The 27,713-nt window shown below is 39.3% G+C and overlaps 1 protein-coding gene across 5 annotated transcripts in view; it reads left to right on the forward strand.

Annotated features, from left to right (window-relative positions):
• Window positions 1–7,222: 7,222 nt before the first annotated feature.
• The window catches only part of ATP2C1 (ATPase secretory pathway Ca2+ transporting 1), a 61,658-nt gene continuing 41,167 nt past the window's right edge, over window positions 7,223–27,713 (forward strand). The window contains exons 1-2 of one of the 5 annotated variants that reach the window (XM_036400913.2): window positions 7,461–7,475; window positions 25,213–25,363. In XM_036400913.2, the coding sequence (XP_036256806.1) occupies window positions 25,358–25,363 (6 nt within the window). In that variant the 5' untranslated portion in view covers window positions 7,461–7,475; window positions 25,213–25,357. Of the gene's footprint in view, window positions 7,476–24,341; window positions 24,361–24,596; window positions 24,668–25,197; window positions 25,364–27,713 lie in introns of those variants that run through there. The other 4 variants (XM_036400904.2, XM_036400896.2, XM_036400889.2 and 1 more) reach the window with 4 other exon arrangements.

Consider the following 27,713-nt stretch of genomic DNA (forward strand, 5'->3'; position numbering starts at 1 on the left):
CCCTCTTTAAATTTCCAACATAGTTTCTCATGATTCTTCTTATGGTTATATAATAATTATATTTAATTACTAAACAATCATCACATCTAACAATTACATCTTTTATCATACTGCTTATGCAGGTGCACTGATCTGAGAAAACACAAAGCCTAATATTTTCAAAGACTATTTTTAACATTTTCCAGGGCTCCACTATCAGGATAAGGCGTATATCATGCACTCACACCATTTTCTCTCCTTGCGTGCTTAACTCACATGCCTCAAATCTGAGATCTTCACAGACACAAGAGGAAAAAAATATAGAATTACCTAGCAGTAATCTCCTTAAATCATGTTCTAGGCTAGGTGTTTTAAGTGAGAGGCAGGGAACCTAAGGTGAGCTCTTATAAAGCCGATATTGCAATCCTTTTCCTTTCCTCCTCTGTGGTACGTAGTATTTCTGTAAGAGAAATGTTCCTAGGGGAACATTTGGAAGGGCCTTGGAAAGGAATTACAGACCATGAGAAGATGGGAAAAAAGGTCAGTTATTTTTATTTCTCAATTGTTGAATTATCTTGAGAATAGTAGGTACGTTCAAAAAGAAAAAGGGTTTTACATAGATATGAAGTCAAACAAAAATACAGCAGAAGAAATTGTGCAAGAAGTTTGAGGAGTAAAGTTAAATTGCTAAAAGGGGCTACTTTCACTTGAGTGAAGAGACTCCTTACTTTCAAGGAGAAAATTGTATGCCAAATCTGGTAGAATGCATGTTGAATTTCCATGTTATCTTTCCCTAGTCTGATGAGGGGAATATTTTGAAAAGCTAATGCTAAGTGTTTAAAGGTGAATTGCTGGAATCAGGCTTAGTTTGAGAAACTTTCCTGTTTTCCTACAATCTCTTATGAGGCTCTTAGCACATATAAGTCTGGTAACCCTAAGTACACTTGCAGGTCTAGTCCTTGGTGTCCAGGATGCAATTTCTGTAGAGCTTGTACTTGAATAGGAGAGGGTTTTCTCAGTAATTTGACTTTGTGTGCCTCTGATTATGCCTTAAATAAGTGCTCTTGTTCAGAACCTGGATTGTACTGTAAGTGTTCTCCACCTTAAGCAAACCTCCAAGGGAAGTGCTTTGGCTTAGGGCTCTTCTGAGTAAGATATGGAAACTGTTCAGATGAGTCCTCTTTGAAGCTGGAAGAGTTGTGTGTCAGAAAAAAGCAAACTAAGGAGTAAAGGCTCTCTTCTTCCACCCTTCAGGCACTTTCTGCTGGCTAGGAGCTTAGTGGGATTTTGGATGGGCTGCTACTTGCTTTCGAGTGTTTGAAGGCAGACTTGAGGATACAATACTGTAGGAACTTGAGGATACAATGCTAACAACGCTATAGGAAGATTAACTGGGCTAGAGAGATGAGACTGTGGTGATGTAATGAGTTAAACCTTGGGTGAAAGAGTAGAGGTGAGAAAAACTCAGCTGTCTGCCAGGTTCAGAAGCAGTGAACTTCCAGCTGGCCTTTCTAGCCCCACAGTTCTGTGAAGCACCCTAAAACTAACCCACAGTCCATCAGTGCAGCGAAAAAGACGTTGTCATGCTCCTTTGAGATGTGTGAATAATTAGTTGAACTTTTTTGTTCAGACTAAGTTAATAAGCTGCAGTATATTATGTGTTTAATAGACAAGTGAAAGCACAGTGGATTTCTGTTATCTAACTCTACCATGGCTTCTTGTTGCTGTGTGTGGGAAGCTCCTTCAGGAAGGATTTGGAAGGAAAAAGCCCTTCTCAACTTCATAAACCTGTAACGTGAATGCAGAATTGCCTGGGCTACAATGTCAGGATAATTAACAATGAAACACCAGTGGTGAGGGAGCTATCAAATGGGATGTCTCTGAATCAGTATCGAGTCTGGTATTAATTAATGAAAGCACTAATTAAGGTTTCTATTAAACAATCTGGAAGACAAAATGAAGAACACATTGATCAAATTTGTAGAGGCTAGGCTGAAACTACAGAATGATTGATCAAGAGATTTTAGAGCAAGAGGCAAATTTTAAATAGGGTGTGATTTTAATTTAGATAAATTTAAACAATGCACTAGAGGGTGACACTTAATAAAACGGAAGGCTGCTGATTAGAGCTCATTAACGCGAAGAACTAGGAGAGTGGGTAACAAATGGGGCCCAAATCCTAATACCATGGAGCTTTAAAAAGACAAATAGCTTTCCTGGCTATGCAGAGAGTAAAAGGTAGGTCATTTGTAGGACAGTGGCTATAAGAATATCTATTCTGTGTTTCTAGTGTGGCAATATGGGTATAAAACTTCAGCCTGTTATCCATGGGAAATTAACTCTTTGATTGTGACTCCAAGGTTGGCTATTAAAGGAATTAAGTTTCTGAAAGCAGTGCTGGGCTGATAGATCTGTGTACATGGCCTCTGAGAGGCACATGAGCACAGTGTGTTCCACTGACAGCCACCTCTCAGCCATGTGACACCTGATCACACACCCTGCTTATGATCCATTGATTTCTGATGCATTCCTTTACTTGGCACAATGTAACGGGAGGAAACTGCTTTGGCCAAGGAAAACACAGCAGGACATAAGCGTAGAAGTCTCAGCCTCTGTCTATCATCTTATCAACCTGTTCCTTCCTCTTCCTGCAAATTGAATATTTGACATTATCTTCTGACTGGGCAGGGTTAATCGGGTGAACATGAAGAGCGTTTCCAAGGAAAGAAGTTTTGAGAAATGGGTGCTGGGTTTTGAGCTTTTTTTTACAGCTGGGGTCTCTCTTTTCTTAGAGTGACATCATCAAGGGTGAAGCCTTGGTATAGCAGAATTACCATTGCAGCCAGTTGCTCCTCATGACTTTGTATTCTTGGGAAATAAGGAAGAAAAGGGGGAAGCAAACTGCTTCATGCATGCTTGGGAGATGTAGGAAAAAATTCTGAAAATACTTCAGCACCTAGGATGAATTATAGACCAGTTATCTGGTCCAACAGTTTCAAGTAAGCTGTTGGCAACCAGACTTGTAGTATATGTAGTTATTTGATGCCTGTGTGAATGCCTCTAGACAAGAGTGCTGTATTATGCTTGAGAAGCATTCTGAAAACTCAGGCAAATTTTCTTGCAATGAAAGGAAATATTTTTTGGCACTGTACCAGCAATGAATCTATATATTTGGGAATCCGTTTACTGGTGACATTTCTTTAACTGTATCTTCTTCCTTTAAAAAACACTTACTTTTACACAGAATTAATGATGCCATTTGCATATCCTTAGGGTTTTTTTATAGTAATAGCTTATAATTGCACAGAATCATAGAACAGCTGAGGCTGGAAGGGACTCCTTGGAGATGGTGTAGTACAATACCATGCTCAAGCAAAGTCAGAAAGAGCAAACTGCTCAGGACTGATTGCAGGGCTTTGAGCTTTTGAGTCCAAAGTTGAAGACTCCCACAACCTTTCTAGCAGCAGGTTTCAATGCTTCACCACAGTAACTGTGGTTTAATAAACAATTATATTTAGATGGAGCTTACTGCATTTCAGTTTCTGCCCATTTCTTCCAGTCCTTTCACAGGGCACTGCTGAGAAGTCAAGCTCCTCCTTCATTTCAGCGTCTCAGGTATTTACGTATATTAAGAAGATCCCCCCTGAGCCTGCCCTTCTCCAGACTAAACAGTCACAGCTCTCTGTTTCTCCTCCCATAATTGGTATTCCAGTCCCTTAATTATCTTCATGGCTCTTTTCTGGACATGCTCCAGTATCATCATGTCTTTTTTGGACTCGGGAGACTGTTACTGGACATAGAACTAAAATTGAAGCATTAAAATCCTAGAAAATCTAAATTAGTGATGCATATCAGAGTTTGCATCATTCCAAATTAAAAAAAAAAAGGAACTGGATCAAGTTTTAACTAGAATTGAACTAATAAATCCTGCTCAAAAATACAGAAAATCAGATTAGTTGAAAATGTTGGACTAAAAGCTTTGCTGGAGTTATTGTTACTTATCAAAGCAATGAGGTGGGGGGAGATGGGGGAAGAAGCAAAATCTTATTCTGACAGTACACAAAGCCAAAATGCAATACTTCCTTTATACACATAGGATATGCTTCAAGCATCCAAAGGCCATGGTTTCCTTGGGATAGAGGAACTTTGCAATGAAAGGCTTTAGAATGCAAAAATGTCTGGCTGAGATATCAAGAATAGTTAGAGAAGACAATTAAACAGCTCACAACGAGCAAGAATTACCTGCTGCTGCCTGTCCTGCTGCCAGCAGCTTGCACTGAGTAGTAGGACAAAGTCTGTGTTTGTTCACCAGCTCCTAAATGTGTTTTCAGGGTGGGAGTATTGTGTACATAAGTAGTACCTACATCTATATAATCATACACATATACCTATTCAGATGCATACATATCTCTATTTTGGTGCAGGTTTTCTGCACTCAGTGAAAAAAGAATTATTTGCTACTATTATAGGGGATCTGGATGCTGTTTGTGGATTTTGTCTGCTAGTGATATATTTTATTATTGTCATTAGAGAAGCTTATAATACAGGGCAGGGGTTGTCTCAGTGCTGTGTGGGAGATGCTCAATTCACCTTGACTGATACCACAAGAATTAGTTGAACAAATAGGTTAGTGCTATTCTTGTTGATACTGGATAGTTGCCAGGCCGGAGCTGAGAAGTTTAGTCTCTATTGTTTGCAGTTTTCTGAGCACACAATAGATCATTATTTTAGTATAAATTCAATGTATTCCTAGGCAGATTCAAAGTGTTTAAATTTCTACCATTTTCTTTTAAACATATCATGGCATGAGAAGTGAGGGCATCTCTTTCGTAAAAACACGGGGTACAACGAGAAACTGTTCTTTCAGGTGTCAGAACATGTTTGGAAGTTTTGTCACATTATTTTGCACCAGAGAAAGGAGACTTTTTCACTACAACTCTTAAACTAAAACATTCTGACAGCTGATACTGTTTGTTGAAAGCCTGTCTTTGCTTTTCTTGGCCTGTTATTGCTTTTCTTAAACAGGGTGGAGGGCAGAAGAACATTTGTGATATGGACCCACTGACTTACTCTTGACAGTGCAAATATTTCCTAGTTAAGAAACCTTTCTCTCTGTTTCAATAAAGACTTAAGGTACCAATCAAGGAAATGCAGAATTCTGATATTTGCCAAGGTATGGCTCAACCAGGTGATGTTGTCCACACTTCTGAGGCTCCATCCATCTGGATTATTGCAGATGTCTCCCTTTGTGCTCCATAAGCACCCATATGGAGCACAGAAGGGGTAAGTGTACAACTGCCTGCTGAAACACTGCTGTTAGGCCAATCTGAAACAAGCCTACGGTGCTCTATTCCTCTGAAAGAGCTTGGTCATGCACTTCAGAACTTTGCAAAGAAGCAACTTCAGCCTGGCATGATTTTGCAGGGAATGGCATAAACATAACACTGTGATTTTAGGTACAAGTCTGAGGTTATACAAAACAAATATGTCCTAGTATATGTCATTTTAAAGGAATCACTACAGCAAACTGGAGCTCAGTGTTTTTCCCTGCTTGACTCTTTTATGCCTGTGGCTTGTGTTTTTCCTTTTACTATTCTTGTCCTTCTGTTTGCGGGGATCCTGGCTTTGCAGAGCAATTAAAATTCCCATGTTACGATATGTCACTGATCTTTGTAACATCCTCCTGGCATCACAGTAACGAGTGCACTTGGCAATTTACAGTGCTGACAACTCCAGTTTTCTTCCTCTGCTGCTCAGGTGGTCAGAATCACACAAGTGCCAACAAATTTTAAAAAGCACAGGAACAGTGATTCTGACTCAGCAGGGCTTTGTACCAAAGTGAGGGCAGGAGAGGTATTGTGCCGAGAGCCCAAAATTGGCTGGCATTTCTGGATAGGAAGTGAAACAGGAAGATCACCTTGTAAGCAGGCTTGGTGCCATCCAAACAGATGGGCTGAAATATAAGCAGCCAAACAGTCATTTAGGAACACAAAAAGGATTTGTTGAAGGCACATTTCCAAGCATGAAATGTCAGAATGTTTGCCTGTGTCAAGCATCAAACCTGAAGGGAGGGATATGTGCAAGTAGTGTGGGATGAGTTAACACTGAAAACAAACATGTAAATCTGTCCTGGATTCTTTCCTGAATGCATTGAAAGCTTTTTTGTAGCTGTGAGACCTGAAAAGGAGGAGTGGAAGAAGAGTCCTGCAAAGCAGTATTATTTCCCTACCATATGGATTACTTTCTACAAACTGTGCTGACAAGGTAAAGAAATTATTTCTTTTGCCTCCCACAAATGTTGATGTGCAGGAGGCACATAACGTTCTCTGGCTGGTTAGTCTTTAGCAGCTGTATTTAATAGCTTCAGGATAAATTCTGTAGCACTATCCAAGATGTAAATAATAGAATCATAGAATGGGCTGGGTAGGGACTGACCTTAAAATAATTTATTATGCACAGAGAAATACCTTAGGAAAGACTTAAAAAACTTGGAGTTGTAGCAAGGACTGAAATGCTTTACTGTAATAAGAACCCAGCTCTGTGACTTCTCTGCATAAAAGGTCAACAACAACAACAGAGAGAGGAAGACATCCACCCAAACTTCCATAACTCTGAAACTCAAGAACTTAGGATGATAATTGATGGAAATGTGCTTTGCCGTTTCTCTATCCACTACAAAAGCCAGATAAATACTTGTCTCCTGATTGAAAGTGCAAAGTAGAGAAGGGGTCATAAAGACAAATGTAATGACTTGAAAGGAAATGAGTTTGCAGGTAAGATTCAAGGCAAAGCCCCTAGTTGCAAGCTAAGCTTTATTTGAGCTTGCACTGTTATGCTCTGTAACTGGTGCCTTGCAGTTCCAGTTTAGAAAGTGGGGAATGAACGAATGCATTAATCTGACTGAAATCCACATAACAGGATTGTGTGTGAAACAAAAGTGAAACCAGACAGTGCAGTCAGTGAAATACAGCTTGAGGAGGAGGGGTGAATGTGCTGGAAACAGCAGTTTTCTATCCTCTTTACTGCAGCTGAACAAGCTTTAAGAGGCATCAGGCATTAGGGGGACTAGGAGAAATCAGGAGCTGGTTACTGTTATTTGATTTTGCAGCAGAATGTTCTTACCAGAAGTAGAGCTATTTGAGCAGGCTGCCAGGGAAATGATTTGCATTTGGTAGAACTGCCCCTCAGTTCTTGCAGCTCACACTGCCCTTGTGGCACTTTAACACTAGTCATTTGTTGCAGGCTCTGCATTTGATGTTTTGATTTTCACCAGTTGCTCTGCAGAAAAGGATTGTGCAACAGTCAAGGACTACGAGTCTTTGGGAAGAGGAGGAAAACATGCATTCTGAACTCCAAACAGGGAAGCAGTAAGAGAAATTGCCTAAATTATGGATAATCTGCTGCATAAATCTGTCTTCTCCTGTTTCATAAAGCTTCCTATCCATGCAGTTTGGAAACTTATATCGACAGTGAAAGCCAAGAGGATTCAAGAAAAGGTAAAAGCAAATTAAAAAAAGCACTACTTCAGTTGTAACCCTGGGGGTGATCTATCCATATCTTAAAGGGGAGGATCACAAGTTTAGCTGCACTGCTTTCTAAATGTCAGTATCTGCGAGTAATGGTTCTATTTAGGATTTTATGAGAGCACTGTGAATTTGAAAAAAATTTCTCTGAGAACAAATAATTTTTGATTCTGAGGAAATTGCTGGAGACTTAAAGCATTGAGACCATGAAGCTTTAAGTAGTCATTACCTGCCTCTTGAAGATCACAGAAGCCCATCTTTCACTGCTGTCATGAGCTGTTTTCAGTGTAATTCCAGTTCATCTTGAACAACTCATCTCCATACTAGCTGTGTAAAAAAAAATTGTTAAACTTCCTTATATTTAACATAGTCTTGAATCTGCTTGTTATGATAAGGGGAGTATATTTGACAAAATGAATTTCTAAATAGGCATATAAAATAAATAAAAAAATAAACCAGACTTTCCCTCTTTTAACTCTTTTCTTAGCCATAAGCTTTATGCTCTGCTGTTCTCTGTTCTGTAAAGGCTTTATCTTTTCTAAGAGATTTTCATTCTTCTAAGATCAGGTGTAGGCACTGGTCAGTATTTTGGCCCTTTGTCATGTAAATCTGCGTTAAATAAAAGGTTGCAGTCTTGGCAGTAGGGCTTGTAACCTGAATTCTTAAATGTTTTGGTAGATCATGATTTCTTGACTTAAATGCGACATGAATATCCTTAGGAGAACTGAATTGCAATCTGAAGCTGTTGCTGTTTCACAAGGAAATGGAAGCTGTTTTGCATGGGCAGGGGGAGAAGGGGTGAGTCTGGAATGAGGCCGTCGCTGATGAGTTACTGTTCCTTTTCATCCAATATATGCTGGATATTAAGCTGTGTGATGAGCATTCAGAAGAATAAGAGCTATAACAAGAACTGAAATTCTGCATTCCTTTGAAACAGTTAAACTTCTTTGTTCTCTGTGTGCTAAATTATGCTGAATAGCGTACTTCTCCAAATCAGAGGTCATCAGGCAAAGAAAGACACATTCCTTTGCCATGATATAATTTGGAAATAAAAAGTGCCAGGGCTGTAACTGGCAGGGGGTGGGTGGGAAGGAAATCTGCTTTTCCTGTTTTGGTACAGTAATGTTCATTATTTTCTTTCTTGCTTCTAATGTTTTTACAATGGCTAACAGCTCAAGCACTACATGCTTAAAGAAACATCGTGTTCATTCTCCTTGGGTTTGTCAGATGTTGGCAGGGCTGATACTCACCACATAGTAACACTTGCTGCTTTGACTCTACAAACACAGAGTGCAGTTTTGCTCTGGGAGCTGCCCTGCATGGTGTTGAAAATAAGCTCTTTATTTCTGAGGATCACAGTCTTTTATTTTTCAGGGTAAGTCCTTGGGATGGTTTGCTTAACACGGACTGAATGTTTTTTAATAAATGTTATGAGTAGATAAAGACATTTTTCTTTGAGGGTTTTTGTTGTTTTCTCACTATTCACCCTTTTCTGATCTCAGTGGGCATTAAATTTAGGTTCCAGAGAGCTTAGCACATTCTAACTGCGCTATTGTCATGTTCTGTTCTGATAAATTTTGTCTGATGCACATAGTGGTGCTTGTCCAGTCAGAGAGGCAAAAATCACAAGCAAAGGATGCATCCAGGGCTAGTTGGCTAATAACTTCTGAATTGTTCCAGATTTATCCTGACAGCTGAACTTCAGAGGATGCTCAGGCCAGTTGTAACTTAAACATTCATTGGTGGAATTGAATGCGAGAATTAGAGATTGAATTAGAGAGCAACCTAACTTGATGCTAAATTTAATCATTCCACCTGCATAAGGATGTGAATATCCTTAGTGCATTATACTTCTGTCACTTCTGCTTCCACTGCTGGAAGAAATCCATTTAATCAAAACAAGCATTGATGTGGTTATTAGCATGTTAGTCCTGAGACAAAAAGCTTTATCAATATAAAATGAACTGAATGTGATGCTGCTATTCGTTCTCTTTACATTGCTTGATATTGTGCACTGAATGTAATGAGGCTTGTTGAAGAACTGCTGTTCACTGTGGAGTTCCAGAAAAGCTATGCATCCTAGGAGACTTGTTCTCTGATCAAACATTTTAAATGAAATACAACATTAAAATAAGTGTAATGGCTACAATCTGAGGTTAGCTTTGCATGCTCACTTTAATGAGTTGCAATTTCCTCTGGAAACTGACAACTAAAAAATCCTGTTTACCAGTTGCTTAGAAACTGATCATCAGTAAGAGCATTAGACATCAAATATCTCAGTAAACACTAAAGCTGGGAAATAAATGTGTATTGTTCAGAAACTATAGATTCTGGAAATTACCAGGGCTTTTCATGAAGTCCAAGACATAAACAGATTATAAGGACGTGTGTATAGATAAGAACATCCAGACTTATACTAAGAAGGATAAACTTGCTCGCTTCAATTCTTAAACCATACAAAATGGTTTAAGAAGACTATTTCAAAACTGGCAGTGTATTGTTTCTTTTCTTGGATCAACTTCTGGAATCATTCCTGACTGAACACACAAGGCCCAGGAGCATGGACCTCAGGGAGTATGAGTACGATCCAATAATGGAATTATTTATGATCTTTGAGATTCTTCTCTTATTTTTAATTCAAACTTGAATGTTTTAAAGCAAAGAAATCTGAAAGCTTTTTAACAAGCCTTATAGAAACAGTATGCAAATGTGTTTTGTGGCTACATGGTAAGAGTTTGAGAGCAAGTGACATTTTAACAGCACAGTTGAGTTTAGGAGGTAATTCTGGTTAAATGAGGCTTTTATCTAGACCTCTATAGCTTTTTCTTAGGAGAATATGTATTTTTTTAAGAGCAATTCTTATCTAATTCTATACATTGATTTTTTCCATTAAAATGATTATGATTAAGTTCTTGGAAGGTGTGAGATTTTTAATATTAATTCAGTCTAAGTAAGGAAATGAAACATGCCACTTATTTTCCTGTCAAACATAAAAGGCCTATTATTTCAACATGTTTAAGCGGCCTCTCTGCTTTGATAAAAAACAATAGAAGGCATGTATGTGGCTTATTTAATGGTGTTTATGCTGGCAGAATTATCTTCTTTCCTTGAAAAAAATTTTCAATTCATTTGGCAAAACAAGAAATTATTTTCTTTTGCCTTTGTTGCTAGTTAGAGTATATCTCATTAACATTTGAGGAAATTACTTTTCAAGAGTATTGCAAGGTTACCTCTTTCCAAAACATGACCATAAAGCATAGACTTCCTGTTGAAAATTCCAGCTGGACTCAGATAAAATCTTTTCCTGGAAGAAACTACAGGATGCTTTTTTCATTCACAATCAGTCTCCAAAGAGTGTGTGACCAATGCTAAAGGAAATGGAAGAACCAACATTTTGTGCAGAGAAACCACCATCTTTCCTCCTGAATCCCAGCAGGAAATAGACATTTCTTACATCCTTTCCAGCCAATATTTCTTTAGAATTATTGCTCAGCCACACACCAGCCACAAGATGAATGCTAAAGTAATTTCTCTAGCTATTAATTCATGCATAAGAGTGATACCATCAATGAGGTTCTGTACAGGAGAATTAGCAGATGGGGCTTTATCCTTTTGGGAACCTACCAAATGAGCTTTGGGAGCTCAGAACTGAGGCAGCATGGAGTGATTTGTACATTGTGCTTGGCATTGAGACTATGTTTCTTTAACAATTAACACAACTGCTCTGGCACAACCCTTCTTAGCCTCTTTTCTGAAGAAAGTGAACTGTATATCTGCCCCTTTCCCCCAGTAACTGCAGAACTCCTGGATAGAGAGTCTCAAAGAGGTGAAACACCCACACACTTAATGAAAATGAGGCTGGTTGGTAAGAGGGGAGGCATCCTATTAAAAGTGCCTTTAAGAGCAGCATTACATCAAAGAGATCACGCAGGGGAGAATAATCAGCAGCACTTTGTGTGCTGGAAAAGCTCCCATCAGGTGTTTGCACCTCTCAAATATTGAAAAGAATAATTCCCAAAGCCTACCCTGGAGAGGGTAACTGAGAACAGCCTTTACTCCTGTCCCTGGTAGTGGCTGATTGCTCCAGCTCAGTCAGTTTATAATTCAGTCAACCAGAGGACATCAGACTGCTGGAGCCCAGGAGGGACATTCCCCTATTCATGAGAGACCTATTGCCATTAGAACATATTTGTCTATCTCAAGTTTTCCAATCAAATTAATTTAAAAAGCAGTGGCTGAATTGAGAGTAGAATTAGAAAATAGCATCTGTGCTGAGTGGTATTAAGCTTCCTTTCCTTCAAATCTCTGTTGTAACTGTGATGGACAGGATTTGTAAGTCCTTCTAAGGTCTGAGTAGGAACAGTGTACAGATCCTCTTGTGAGGATGTTCTCCTAACAGAGCTTATCAGATGCTTGCTTGTTTAATGCATTGTTATTTTGCCTTATCTTTAGTTTTTCCCCAAAATTGCAACTCTGTTCAAGTCAAGGTCTTATCTCAAAGTAACTGAGGATTTAACACAATCTTTGAAGAAGACAGTGCTCACAAAGGCTGGGTCTTTAATCAAGGAGAAAAAAAGCTCACAGGCTGCATGCAAATAGGATATAAAGTTTCAATCTGTATTTAACATCTGGAATAATTTATCCGTGGTCAGCTCATACTCTGAAATTGTGGTTGGAAATGCTTATAAAAGACTTTATACAGATGAATAGAGGTTATAGTCCTTGTGCACAGTTTACAGGTGGAAGGTCTCTGTTACATATGCAGTCAGACTAAAATAAATAATTCCTTACAGCTTTAAAATCTACATTAGTTGAGTCAAATTGGCGCTATTCAGCTTTGTAAAGGCAGTTGTTGTATGCCAAGCAACATTGGTGTAACTGAATCTGACATATGTTTGACACACAATTCCTGAAATTACAGGACTACAGCCATTTTAAAGTACACATTTCATATAGCAATCTAAGACTTTTGCAAGAATCAGCTCTTCCAAGTGGGAAAGACTTCGGACATCTAGTTAGTTAGCCTGGAGAAGAGATACTGAGGATGCAGCTAAAGGGTCTGAACAGGACATGACTTCATCCAGTGAAAGATCTGGCAGCTCTTGCTGTAATAGCTGGCACTTGATCTCTGCTCTGAGATGAACAATACCTCAGATTCCACACAGGTTAACCTCTAGCTGGAAGTGATGCTGTCTCTTAGTGTGGAGAGATGTTTCTCTCAGCAGAGATGGCATCTGTGGTTGCTGGTGTTGTAACAGTGATAATGCTTTTATTATGGCTGTGATAGTTCAAGTGCTACTGCTGGCTTACAAAAAAAAAAAAGGAAGAAAAGAGAGAGGCACTCTGGCTTTGTTTTCCTTTTCTAAAGATTTCTGTATCTAAAGAGACATTTGGTGCAGGGGCCTCAGGTTCACAGTATAAGTTCTCTATGAAATACATGGGTATTACAAATAACACAGTACTTCTCTACTAGGACAGCTAAGAAATCTGTATAGCTATTAAAGTTAATTGTAATGGCTTTATCATGTCTAGTTAATTTTGTTTACAACAGTGGTATTTTTACTTGTTGGTATGTAAAAACTAATGTATATGTTAAATTTAAGATGACACTTTAAAAACGCTGCTTGCTTTAAATGACTAAGGCACTCTGATTTTTGTGGTTAAACAGAGGCTTGACTAATTTTCCTAATGAAACATTTTCCCTCATTTCTCTTATTTGTGTTCTGAAGCATAAAAAGCTCCAAGTGCTGTGTATCCCTGGGATGTGATATCACCAGAATCTTTAATACTTGGATTCTCTGGGGCTGATGGATATTATGTTGTTTAATATTTTATACTTATATCCATTGTGTCAAAACAATTACTAACAGTTCCTTGCAGCTCACAAATTCATTTGGAAAACTCTAAGTTTTCTGATAGAGATGGGTAGCTTAGGTGTGTTCTTTGTCACATTAGCTTCTCCTAAGCTCACTTAAATCAATATTTGAGAGACTGCATCAGAACAAATCCCCATTTGGTCCAATTTGGCTTTGTGCTAGACTTTCTCCTGTAGTCATATAGAAATCCCTGTCAGGACTCTATGAAATTTTTCCAAAGATGTATAGATTCTTCATTTTTTTACTCAAAGCAAATTTTAATTTGAATTATGATCAGTGGCATCAAAGCTTGAATGTTTTGCCTTTTCAGATAAACATCTTTGTTGAATCACCATCTCATATTTCACCCATAGGCTGGATATCCACTGCTTTGTGGACAGACATGACCAGACATTTTTTCAAGCATATGCTATGACTACCTATACAGACACATTTTAAGATGAGCAGGTTTTGGTGTTGCTATAAGAAACCAGCAACTAATATAAACCACTTGAAGACACCACTAGGCTAAGCAAGGATCCTAATCACAAGGCACTGAGCTTCTGCCTTTTTCACAAAAGCAAGAAGGAGCTGCTTTCCAAACAGAAATCACAGAACTTATCAAGCTGCTGATGGACTGTGGCAGCTCTTGCCTAATGGTTCATTCAAATTCTTATTTTAATATGTTGTAAAAGTATTAATCTAAATGGTCAATGCTCATTTATTTTTGGAGTCTAAGTTTGAGATGATCTTCTGAAGAGATCTTACACCACTGACATTTTAAATAGGATTGTAGTACATTTCCTGAAATACTGTTTTTAATTTAGGCACTTTTTGTCACACAGGTATCACATCAATCAAACAGGGCCAGGTTGGATGTGTCTCTGAACAATCTGGCCTAGTGAAAGGTGTCCCTACCCATGGCAGGGAGGTTGGAACCACATGATGTTTATGGTCCCTTCCAACCCAAACCATTCTGTGTTTTGACAATTCTTCACTTAGGCCAGTATCAAGAGTGAATGGCTGCTGCTGACAGGTGTTGCTTGGGAAGGGAGGGGAGTGGGGCAGGCTGACTGCCACTCCTCAAACCTAGTGAAATGAAAAACCTTAACAGAATAGGCTGTGCAATAGAAAGCTTATTCTCTCTTTAATCCTTAAGCTCAACTATTATAGCTTTATTTACATGCACTGTTCTGCCAGTTATTTAAACACAAGTATGTCAAAGATTGAAAACCAAGAGAAAAAAATTGAAAACTAATATATATTCAATTACTGAAGCTTTATTTGATTACAAATGAAACAAATTATTTGTAACTAAAAGAAAAGTCTGTCTTATCCCACTGTTTCCTCTCTTCATATAAGAATATGTCTGCCAGATACAGATGGATTAGATTTAATTTTTGGAGCCTTCATGTTAGCATTTCTAATGTCATGAAAAGACAAGGAACCCAACAAAGCAACAAAGCTTAGGAAGCATTTAAAGTTCTGAGACAGTCAAACAAAACAGATGCTTGGTTCCTGTTTTCCTAACTGAATTTCCTCAGCTGTGCCCTATCAAATTAGCTTCTTCTATCATCAGATGTACCAACCATGTGCTACAGTTAAGAGTTATTGTGCTCATGAGCACCCAGTAACACATATATTTATTTATGTTTCTCCCCAGGAAATTAGACAGAAATATAGCAGCGCTACTTTTAAACCATATTTTAAAAATAATCAAGCAGAAACTGCTCAAGAGGCATTAAAAAGAGCTAGGTGAAAATGGTTTTGAGTGTTAGAAATTCCAGGATTGTCAATCACAACCATTAAAAAAAATGAATTACCCTTTCAAATTCTGATTTCTTTTCAGAGAAATTTCATTGGCCTTTCTATTCAAGTTTTGAGGTTCATGCCTTCCAGATTTTCTATTCAACTAAAAGGATTAGAAGCTTTTTTCAGCACAGGCAAACTTCTTTGATATAATGGCACCATTCCACAAACCAGCTTGTAATATCAAACAATACAATATTAAAGCCCAGGAACTACAAAAGCTTAAACACAGCAGTGTTATAGGCATCAGGCTTTGGGTTGTGACCTTCCCCTGGCATTCATGCCATGTCAAAGCCTCTTTATGGTATTTGCTTTGCATCCACAGGAAGTTTGTTATGGGCAGCTACTGCCTCCACCCAACCCTGAAGTCAAAGCAAGGAACCTGAATTATTAAAAAGCAATCTCAATAATAGTGGCTGTCTTTCATAGTAACACAAGGCATTTTCACTGTGGGTTAAAATAAAATAAAATAGTATTTGCAACTATCCTATGTCTAGGACTCAGAAGTGCTGGCATTGCTGCTGGAAACTTTTAAACCTGACCAAATTTCATGTAGCTGCTCCTTCAGTTACAGTGCTGCAAAAGGCTCTGTATTTGGGCAGGGCTAATTTCACATGGAAGGACAGGATGTCATGCCACAGCTATTTTAAAAGGTTGCTTGGAATTACTGTCACCAATGACTAGGCTACTTCAAAATAATTTAAATACATATATATAAAAGAGTTGTGTTTAAAGAGAAGTGCTTGTGAACCTTGCATAAAGAAGTGCTTGTGAACCTGCAATAAATCTGAAACTCATCAGAAAATATTTGCTAAGAAGTTCCCATTTGGATCAGAAGCCATTGTGTGCAGAGTTGCAAGAATGAAGTCACTTGTTTTTTTTCTTCAGTGTGGATGTATTTCTTTAGGTGGCCTAGGGCTTGGTGGAGGAAGTGGTGGTATTCCTTTTGCTACAAACTGCAAAAGGAAATGCCGTTTTAGAGGTTTTGGCAAGTCTGAAAATGGACTTTATTTTTCCTCACCAATTTTCAGCTTCTCTGCTACAGTTCTGCATTCTTTGTGCTTTGACCCTAGAAGCAGTATCTTGATTACACTTTGTAGGATGAAACAGCTGAATTGATGCAAAGCTTAATTTATTCAAACCTAGCTCTCTCTTTAGATATTGCAGTGAGGCTATAGTTTCAGATAAAACAGACTTTATAAACAGGAAAAACTGCAACACCAAGGTTAGTTTATTCTACATCCTTTATAATCTGTCCCTGGAAGAGAAAAACAGCATCACTGTACATAAATGGTGAAGATGTGAGGCTGTAAACAACCAAAGATCAAGTTTTCAAAAAGGGAAAACAATTTGGAGTGAAAATTGTGGGAGACATGAAAGATGAATTCTTAAAAGCACCTGGCTTACAGTAATCTGTATCTAATGAAGAAAATACTCCAGGAGTCCTGTTTTGCAACTCCAAGAGAAGTAAAATCATGATTTTGGTTCTGAATGCATACACATGTAAGTAATTTCTGACTAATCCATGTTGCTACTACAATGTCAGAGGCTCCCAATGATTGTTTTGTTTTTTCTCTTCATGGATGATTTTCCACAGGTGAGAAACTGATGAATCAGAAAGATTTACATCTTGGTATTGTTTCATTTCTGCATATTAAATAAGTCATAGATATATGGCTGGATAGATTTATTATTTGGTAGAACATAATAATAGATAAACTAATGATAAGCAGATTTATGATTAAGTAAATCATAGATATAATAGAAATCATGTAAATATAAACAGTACAATATATTGATGTGATGTGTGGTAGATATGTTCTCATAGCAGTATCTTAAAACAACCAAAGATAATCTGTCTGACCTTAAATTTATTGTATGACATATTAAAGAAGTAGGATAAAAACCATGCCTCTCATTAGATATCAAAATATTCTGGTCAAGTTCTAAATAGTATATAGGAAATTCAGGGCAAAAATTTACTTTTAGCCTGAACTTCAAATAGGAAACAAGATTTTTGCTGATTTATCACTACCAGTTTCTGTACTCTAATTATAGAGTTGTATCCTCAGAACTCCTCAACAGATCTGGATTAGGCTGGTTAGGCTGGAGGCCCTCAAAGATGGAATGGGAACTGCCCAATTTTTTTTCCTGAATGAGAAATGGTTTTTTTTCTCCTTCCTTCTGAATAGGCAGTTGTCATGCTGAATTGTACTGAATGTCCCCACTAGCCAGATGGTGGGGAGGAGGGCCTACAATACGAGTTTCAACTCTTTTTAAATTAAATCCTTCTCTGGTGCTTCTTGGCTTGTTGCAGATGCACAGAAGCAGCTGACGTTTGCTGCTGAATTACTGGGAGACAGAGGGGCACCTCAGGGCCCTTTTAACCTTCCCATTGCAACAGGCTGCTGGAATAAACTCTCCCAATTTATATGATATAGCTGTGGGGTTTGTCTCTCCCATATCCACTCCTGTCACTTTCAGCTGGGGCTGTATCCAGCCTTTGGAGATGCATGAACTGAACATGTGATCTATTATGTAGAGTTAGGCTACTAAACATGGTGATGCTGCTGGGTAATATTTTAGCACCTATTTTCAAGGCAGACAGGAGCCTTCTGTGAAATGTGTGGGGTTTTTTTTTTAATTCTCTTGTGCTGAAGATTGATATTCATTAGCAGTGGTATGGAGACACTGCTGAGCACTTGCTCCCACCTCCACTCTGTCCTAGCACAAGCTTGTGTAGTTGGATAGGGAATGAGGTCAGAACAACCTTGTTAAATTTGGGTATTTTTTCTAAGTGTACTTTACTAACTTTCTGAATTTTACATAACCTGTGTGTGCAGTTTTTATTCCTCCCCCTGCAGTCTTATTGTTAACTTTGACTAAGAAAGCATCTGAATACAGATTTAGTCTTTCAGTTCACCAGTTGGGTCTATCTTAAAGTAAGGCGTTTCTACAATAGAGCACATAGTTGCAATAGAAGCATGCCACATTAATTGCTTTTATCAGTAACATTTACCAGCTTTAAAAATGTGATATCAGACCACTCTTTTTAAGACATAAGGTAAGGAAAAAATCCTCTGTATATTTGACTCCATTTACATGAAATTTGTAGTAATACTAAAAATAAAAATGTATATGGGCTCTCTGGTAAAACAAAAGTTTGTAACTAATTCCTTCCAACCTGAAAAGTTGCCACATGCTTTCACTTGATAGCATTTTTGGCTCTGAGTCTGAATAAAATTTCACAGCCCAACATATTATGCTTAAGTGTGTTATCAAACAAATCATCATATTCTTGCAGAAGCCAAAATTGTATAACTATGTAAACATCTGTTTATTAACTGCCAGCTCCTCACTATTACCTTTGCCCTGTTTTGCTCTCACCCATAGTCTTGAAGAAGAATTTCCAAGAGAGTGTTGGCAAGCTTACTTGTTGGTAATATATGCAGCATTCCTGAAATTCTTGGCACATTAACCCTGAATCAATTCAAACTTTGCTATTGCTGTGGTTTTTTTAGCTGTTTATAGTTTCATTGTTGAAATGTCTTTATTCTCCACCACAGACAGCTTGCTATAACGTAACTGAAATAATTTACAAGTAAATGTGAAGCCTTCTTTGCTAAGTAATAAATGCAGTAATCCTTTAGAAGAACATAGGGAAGAGTTTTCCACCTTCTGCTGTATTCAGGCCACAACATGATGGTAGCTGCAGCTGGCAATGCAGAGGAGTGGGGTCTTTGTCCTGTAGCAGACATCCTAACAAGGCATTTTGCCTGCCTCAGCCAAGACTTCCAATAGTAACTTGCTTCACAGCATATTCCAATTATAGAGCACATGTTTCTTGGCTGTCTTTTAGAGGCAATGTGAAACTAGATCTTTACTTCACAAAATGTCTCTGGAAATGTGAAGCCTCCAGTAGATAGGATAGAGGCACTTGTGAGAGCTTCCATATTAGCAGTGAAACTTTTACTGGAGTAGTTAGCTTTGAAAACAGTCACTGAGGGGAAAACAGAAAGAAAACAGCTGAAGATCTCTGTGAGTCATTAATAAAGGGAAGGGAAACCTCTCTGGAAAATGTGCAATTAATATTTTTAACTATTTCAAAGTAGCGCAGCTGAAGGAGGAAAATAGCAGGTGAATATTAAATATGCATGTGAGATGGAAGGTATTAAAGAAGAAAAGTATGGAAGATGAAATGCAGGTTTGAGATAAGTTGAGTGCTATGGTCTGAAAATGAATTAACTTTCTTTGCCTGAAGGATAGATTAAACCTGATTTTCTTGAATGCTCTGAGTATACATTCGCAATAGTTCAAACTGATTAAAGGTTTTTAATCCTGTCACTGTTTTACACTGCCTTCCTCCACTAGTTCTGGGAGTTCAGTAGTAGAGCCTTTCTTGAGGCAGGCTTTCTTCTTGGCTAGATCAGTCCTCCTGAGCTGGGTTATCAAGAGAGGAAAATGTCAGGGCCAATGCAGAACTTGGCACCAGCAGAAGGGCAATCACAGAAGCCTGATTTTATGTCAAATTAAAATTCTGTGGTGCTGCACCCCTTCTCTGAATGTAGAATATTGGTAGGGATGCTGCTTAGGGGTGGGATGACATAGTTAAATTCAAGTGCTTTAAAAATCAGTGAAATATAATTTAAGACTCCCATAAACCAAAGTTCCTTAATTAGCATAATTGCACAGTGTCAAGACATGGCTGAGCTAAGGTAATTTGAAATTGTAGTTATGTTTCTTACATCCCAACATGCTCAGAATTATAAAATTAAATGAGCACTTATTTCCTCTGGGAAAACGGTATAATTTTTCTTCTTTTAAGCTTGAACTGATTTTATACACACACACACATACACACATAACATTTGGAGATGAGGTGATTGCTTCTATCTGCTATCAGTTGAAAAGCATGGATAGAAAGGATGTGGAGATGAAATTTGTAACAGGCTTTACAAATGATGTGCCGTTTAAAGCATGTAAATGAGAAGCTCCAGAATCATCCCTCCCCATCCTGACTCCAGTCATACAAGAACTCTGTAAAGGACTGTAAAAGCACTGGTGAGATTTTGACTTGCAGATGAAAGACAACAAAAAATCTGATTAAATCAAATGGAAGTCCATCTTACCAGAAACCAGTTTTCTTCTTCCATGAAAGCTGATTTATGATCAGTGTATTGAGGGATGTTTAAGTTATAACCTAAAGCAAAGCAAGCAAGCAGTGGAGAAGCCTTTTTTGACAGAGGGATCATATACTAGCCCTTTCTGACCCAAACTGAAGTCCTACAGAACGCTTTGTCCATATTAAAATATTATCAATGATATGACTCAGAAAAATGTCACTTATTATAATGTATAAATAAATTCCTATGAGATTAACAAAATTTGTAATAGATTTCAGTAGCATTACTCAACACTGACAAACTTCAAATGCATCTTGAGAAGGATACTATAAAACAATACTTTAAAAGAATTTGGAAGCTCACTTCAGAGCAACAAGTATTTCAAATGCTGTCATGGTCTGAAAAGTAACTTCAACAAAATTCTCTGCAATAAATCTCTAATCTGTGAACCATGTAGTTATAGGTATCCTTGTTATGTTTAAAACACATTTTGCTGCTTTTGGTAGTGCTGCAGCACATGGGAGCCATTGAGATGAAGCTGAATTGATCAAGATCCCAAAGACTAAACCAAACTTGAAGTTCAGCTTGCATATAAACAAACTGCAAGTTAAGGCCTATCTATTTTATGTCATTAGAGTGAATTCTCCCTTTTTTGCTTCCAACTGATTGATGGTACTTCCTGGAATATAATGTATTTACTACTTTTTAATTTTTCCAAGCTTTCCAGAGGCCTTTGATTCTTCTGAAGAAATAGAAAGGCAGCTAAAAACAGCATTTGGGGTTGCTTCTAAATTCATACAGAAATTATGTATGCTTTTTTACAGCTGCCTGTTATAAAACCCAACAAGTCACCAAAACCTAGACAACCAGTTCCATTTATCAAATCATTAGTTTTTAGCCCTGAAAGCCTAAGGGAGAAGAGAAAGTACTGAAAGCAGGAGTACCATGGACCCCATATTCTTCTACCCTTTTGGCTGTGCCAGAACAACCACTTCTGACTTAGAGAAGTCTGTATTCACTCACGTGTTGGGTTATTCCAGATAGGAATCAGTTCCCACATGAATTCAGGTGTGGGTCAATTTGGGGTTGTGAGTCTGAAATAATCTAGTGGCTGCCTGTTGCTGACAGACACTTACAGAAGGCAAAGTCTGACTTGGCCATGGAGAGGAGGTAAATGATGAGAATTTCATGGGGAAAAAGACAGGGAAGGGATGGGGTGGTGGTGGTTGGGTGGCAGGAACCCATTTTTGTTGATGCAGAACACTAAGGTGGTGCTGTGTGACATTGAGACCTGGTAACACAGCAAGAGAAGGAGAATGCCTTTGGCAGGGGGCTGCCTAAGTTGCCATTGAATGCTCATGAAACTCTGCTCTCCTGAATGTAAACCTATTTCCACAAGGTTTGCTTGCATTTATGAAGTATTTTCATGTCTGTGAATTAGAAAGAGAAAATGCTAACAACCACAAGTATTCAGTCTTTTCCCTCCCAAACCTATCAGTACAGCATATCCTTTCAAGTAGTTTTTTAAAAAAGAGATTCTAACTCTTTAAGGAGTTAAAGGACTGTTTGTGTACATTTTTCTGGTTTGTATATGTATTTTCACTGGAACTATTCTGTTTGGGCTAGACATGTTTGTTTACTGGAAATTCAGAGGAGCATTTCATTGCAAGATTTTTTTTTAAGATTAAAAGAAATAAAACAATTACTGTAGTTTGTGAGTACAACTGGCTATGACAGGTTACTGTAAGCCAAGCCTTTTTTTAATTTCAGACTTATCTCTACAATCATATTTTAATAATGTGCTTTGTTTTGCCAAATAATGCCTTTGCCACACACTTTAATGAGGCTTCCTGAAGATATTAAGGCTGTCCTAATACTCTTGTGAATCAAGCCCACATTAAGGACGGGATTTTTGAAGAAACAACATTTACCAGCAGCTGTAAATAAAATACTTTGAGCATTTTTTATTAAACAGCCACTGTTTGCATGTGTGGAATATAGCAGAAACTGTAATATGATTTTCAAGGATGGATACAGTCCTTGTATAATGCTGAAGTGGCACTTCCCAGCTGCCTGGCAGCATCACGGGCTGTAATATTGGTAGATGTACATAATGTGAAAGAGATTAAGCCTCCAAGATTAAACTTTTTTAGTTGTTGCTATGGAGTAGGACTTGCTTTTGACTTCTTTTCTTGTGAGATACCTGAACACAGAATGTTTCTTAGTATGCAGACTTTGGCACAGATATTTAGGTCTCAATTGTGAACAATCTCAGTAATGTTCAGGAATTCCCACTCTTCTCCCCAAAACTTTTTACAATGTAAAGAAGTCCAAACATGTTGTGGATGTAGACAGTATTAGGACTGACAAGTTTTGGTTTTTCTCCATGAAATATTTACCTAATTTTTAATATTTAATGTTAGCATATGATATTGAAAGCAAGACCTACCTGTTTTAACAAAGTAAGTAAATGTTCTTTTTTTTTTTTTTTTTTTTTTTGTTGGCTGCATCAGTTTTGTGTTGAAATTGTGGCATTATAACTGTGAGCATGTCATGAGTGTCTTGGAAGGGTTTTTAGTTGCTTTCTTATATGCTTTCATACAGGTTAACAGAAGTGCTGTCTCGGAGGACAGTCACTGCTCCTTGTAGTGGGATACTTCATGGAGTAACCATGGAGATACTCCAGTAACGTGGCAACTACATGGGGCAGGTCAGAAATTATGTACTAGGTAATCCCAAACTATTAACCTGCCTGTTGTCATCTTAATTTCCTGAATGCAAATATCTGGAGCCTTTATTTTAGGGCAACACTTCTTCTTTACTTCTCAAAATATATTGACAAATCTATATTACATTAGCACTCAAAGTTACGTTCAAAAGAAGCAAGGATGCTCTTTAGCTTCAGGGGCATGCTATTATGGGTTGTGAGATTCATTTGAAATGCTAAAATTCAGTTCTGTTAAATGCTGCTTATGAACTGACAAAGACTGAGTTTGGTTTCTTCTGCTGCTAAAGAAAAACAAAGCCAAGGTGACAGGTTGTTAATCATGAGATGTCAATGCAAGTGCTTTTTTCAGACCATGTTGTCACTGCTCCTTTAGAAATGGGGTGTAAAGCCTACAATTAGCATGTCTTCATTAGATTTTGACCTTGAAATCTGAAAGGTATTTTGTTCTTACTGGTAGTGTACATCACACCTTAATGAAAATGAATCATCTGAGTGGAAGTTACTTTTACTTAAAAACTTCCCCAGCCAAAGAGTTCAGCATTGCAACTATAGTTTCAAATAATACTCCTTTGGTGTCAAGATGAACATAATTGAGTTGATAAAGCGTTTTTTCCCCCCAGAATTCAACTAGCTATTAGGGTTGGTGGCTCCATAATTGGTAGCTAAAACCTACCTTTAAAATAGTTAGTTTTATTGAGTTGATTTTTTTTCTGCTAACATTTACATCATCTGTTTTGCTAACATATGATAATGTGGTGGCGCAAAACCAAGCAAGGCTGCCAGCCTAGCCTGGCTGTACTGTTAACTCTAATAGGAGCTACCTAAGGCCCTAAGATGACTCTGGGGAGATTCCCATTTTTAGGAAAAAAAAAAAAATCACTCTTAGGGCAATCAGGTGTTCGAATAGGCTGCCAAGGCAGGTTGTGGAGCTACCATCTCTGGAAGTGTTCAAGAAGGGTCTGGATTTGGCACTTAGTGTTATAGTTTAGTGGTTTAGGGATCTTAGTGGCAGTGCTGGGTGCACAATTGGACTGGATAATCTTAAAGGCCTTTCTTTTCCAGCCTTGATGATTCTGATTCTACTCCATGTGCGTGACCCCGGTTGGCATGGGAGGGCGGCAGAGCAGCGCTCTGAGGCGGGCGGGAATGACAGGGTTGTTTTCCCACGCCAGGAGGGCTGGGTTTGGCTGCCGGCGCTGGCGCCGGGCCCGGCGGGGCCAAGGGCACGGGCCGGGCCCCTCAGCACAGCCCGCGGCTCCGCGCTCCCCGCGCCGGCCGCTCAACGCCGCCTCCGGATCCGCCTTCTCGCGGCACCGTGCGGCTGCTGCCCGGCCAGGGGCGAGGTGGGCACCGGGCGGGCGCCTCCATGGCTCCCTGCGGGGGCAGGGCGTTCACACGCGTTTCATTTTCAACCGCGGCGCCGCTCGGCTCCCGCAGCCTGCGGAGCTGCCCGGCGCTGCGGCTGAAGCTGCTCAGCCGGGCGGGGGTACCGGGGGCCGGCACCGCGTGGGCGCTGCGGGCGGGGGCGCGGGCGGCGGGCGTGTGTGGGCTCCGCCCGCCCTTCCGCCGCGGCGCCCCGCCCCGTCCGCCGCCTCTGCCCGCGGAAGTGAGCGGAGCGGGGATGCGGCCGCGCCGCCCCGGCACTCCGAGGTGAGAGGCGCGGCCGGGCGCCGGGGCCGGGGCGGCGACCGAGCCGGAGCCGCCGCTTGCGCCTCCGTGCGCTGCCCCAGCCGCCTCCCCCGCGCTGCCCCGCGGCCTGCGCTACGGTGCGGGCGGGGCCGGGCGGCCGAGGGGGCTGCGGGCGGGGGTCGCTTCGTGCAGGCAGCGCTTCCCTTCGCCGCTCCGCTGTCTCCCGCCTGGCGCCGAGGATGCGGGGTGCGGGCAGAGCGGGGAAGGGGGGTTACTTGGGGTGAGGGTTTATTTTTAGGAGCGAACGCCCCTCCCCGGGCGGGACGAGGCTGTTGGAGGCGCTGGCGGCGAGGGGGAAGCGGCGGCTCTGCTCCTCCGTGTTGCTGGAGCTGCTGGGCAGCTAATCCTAATCCTCATCCTCGGTGGTCTCTGACAGCTCTGCGGGCTCCCTGGGTGTGCGTGTGCTGCTCTGCGCTGGGAAGCCTACAGGCATTTTATTTTGATTTTTGTGGTTTTTTTTTTTTTTTAATTATTTTTTCCTCTTTTAGCGTTGGTTTCTCTTGCAGATGTTGCTGCAGGTGGGGGCAAAGGGAGCACGGTGATTGCCTGGGATCTTGGGGCATTTCTCTCTTCACCTTTCCGCTCCCGCTCCAGCGCTGCTGTTGCTAAAGACTTTTGTAACTATCGACTCAAGTACAATTTCGATGGAAAATGAAGGTAAAGGTCTCATCAGAGTCACTGACTTCATTGGAGCTAAGAGGATTTTTGCATGCAATTTGGTGACAACTCCTACTGGTGCGTGTGTATGTTTTACCGTTCCAGGGGTTCGCAGGGTTGCTCTCGTGTGCTAATCTCGTGGTAGGGATTTTGATCTGCATTTCGAGGTTTTAAGATTTGTAGCATCATCGTTTTTCGTTATTTGTGTTGCTGCTTGTTGAACTGTCAGAGAGATTTTATTCTCTCTTCATATACAAAGTATCTATTGTGCGTTTTAGTGCTCCATGTGTTTGGAATAGAAATATTTTATTTAGACAGAAGCTTTTTAGCATTAGTTGCTTGGTATTTGCTTAGATTATATGGTTCTCTTAAATTTTTATTTCAGGGTGAGATTGAGAAGCGTTAGTTGCATTTTTCTTTGAAATATTTTTGTATTTATACGTTCTTGAAAATTACTCAAATTTCCTCTCTTGGACAGTATTTAATTAAAAAGTGATACTGAAGTTTTGAGTACTGAAAAAAGTTGCTCTATTTTGCTTTCCCCTTCTTGTCTAGTTTGGAAATTACTTAACCTGGGGAGTTATTTCAGTTTTTTCCTGTTGGTCTTCAGTTTATGCTCTGGGAACCTTGAAAGCCCCTTTGCATTATGACAGTGACTATGAACTTTATTGATTTGGTTTTTTAAAATTTTGTATGTTTCTCTTTCTGTTTGATTCTGTGTGTTGAAAATCTCTAAAATTTATTTTTGTTACTATGTGTATAAGGGAAGAACCATTGATATCCCCCCCCTTATGTCATCGCTATTCTCTGAAAATGGGTGGGGATTTAGGTGGCTGCTGGATTTGCTCTGCTACAGGTTGTTACATGACATGTTAGATGTCCCTTTTTCTCCCACCCCTCTCTGAAAAGAGGAGGGTTTTTTTAATTGTTTGACTTGAATGAAGAGCTGAATTGAGATTGAGGGGTAGACCTAAGTTATTTTTTATTATTGGATATTTTTCTGTTTTGAATTATGATTGTCATGGATGACTGGAAAGTTGTGGTAGTTGTGAAATCCAACCCATGTTGAAAACTGCGTATGTAGGTTGCTATCATCTGGCATTTCAGAACTTTCCTCTAACTTTAAAATCATGTTAGAATATTTTAAATTCTACTGATCATGGCCTCCAGCTGGATATTTGTAAAGAAGAGTGTGGACCTTGTTAGGTAGCAGGAATTTTGAAGTGCACAGAGCACCTCTAGAAGATTGGTCTTTGTTTTTAGAGGCTGGATAGCTGACAGAAGTGGGGTCAGTGCTTTTGCATTGCAGTCACTGTTGCAAGTAAAAGGGTTTTGAATGGGCAACGCCCAGGAGGGGGGGAAGGCAAGCAGAGATAATACCACTGAATGGAATCACACTTAAGGGGAAAAAAGTATCTGTGTCCCAAAAGCCCAAATGGCAGAAAGACTTTTAATACCTTACAGTTCTGTTGCCAAATAAATAGTGTGTCATAGATGGAGTGCACAGTCGAGTTGTGTGTGATAGTGTGGCTCTGTGTTCTGTTCTTCCAAATGCACAAAGATGACGTTTCTTATGGAATAAATGAACTATACATAAAAATTAGTATTATTTCTGTGATAGAAATAATATTAAAAAAGGCTTTGGCTAGGAGAAAATACTTTAAAGTATGATCAGATCTATATTTCAAAGGTAGAAATGAAGGCTGTGGTTTATTGAGGGTTTTCAAAATGGGGTAGGAGAAAATGATGTATGATAAAAAGACTGAAGTGCTTCTTTGAATGCATGAATTACTTCTTCTCCACTATTTCTGCTCCCATATCCCTTCATCTCATGATTAATTGAGTCTCCAGATGGGCATGGATATTTACAACTGTGTACTGTCTGTTTTGGTGTTCCTGGTATTTCTGAGCCCTTCTTTTTCTATCACTGTGACATTTTGAGGCAGCTGGACACCAACAGCTTTCATATTGGAACTTCCCAGCACTCTTGATGTTCTTTAATGTATTTTTTCCTGGCTGCAGCTGAAAAATCTTTGTAATCTTGTATAACAAAGATTGCATTTAGAATATTTTTAAGTTTTTTTTTCCCTCAAGTATGTGTTTGGAAAGTCTCATAAGTGAATTTTGTGGCTTCTTTCTGTAAGAGGAGCTTTTACTTAAACTGTAGGCAGTTAAGGAAATCTTGCATAGACAAGACATAATTTTGTAAATTTTGGATCTCTCCATTGATACCTCTAGGCCATTTGAAGTAATTTTTTGTAATGTAGTCTTAATTTTTTTTCTTCCTCTTATCAACGTCTTTTAGATTGTGATTTAGGCTGTTTGTTTGAATCAGGATTACCTTGTAGAA

The sequence above is a fragment of the Molothrus ater genome, chromosome 1 (genome assembly GCF_012460135.2).
Source record: "Molothrus ater isolate BHLD 08-10-18 breed brown headed cowbird chromosome 1, BPBGC_Mater_1.1, whole genome shotgun sequence".
NCBI classification, from domain to species: domain Eukaryota; kingdom Metazoa; phylum Chordata; class Aves; order Passeriformes; family Icteridae; genus Molothrus; species Molothrus ater.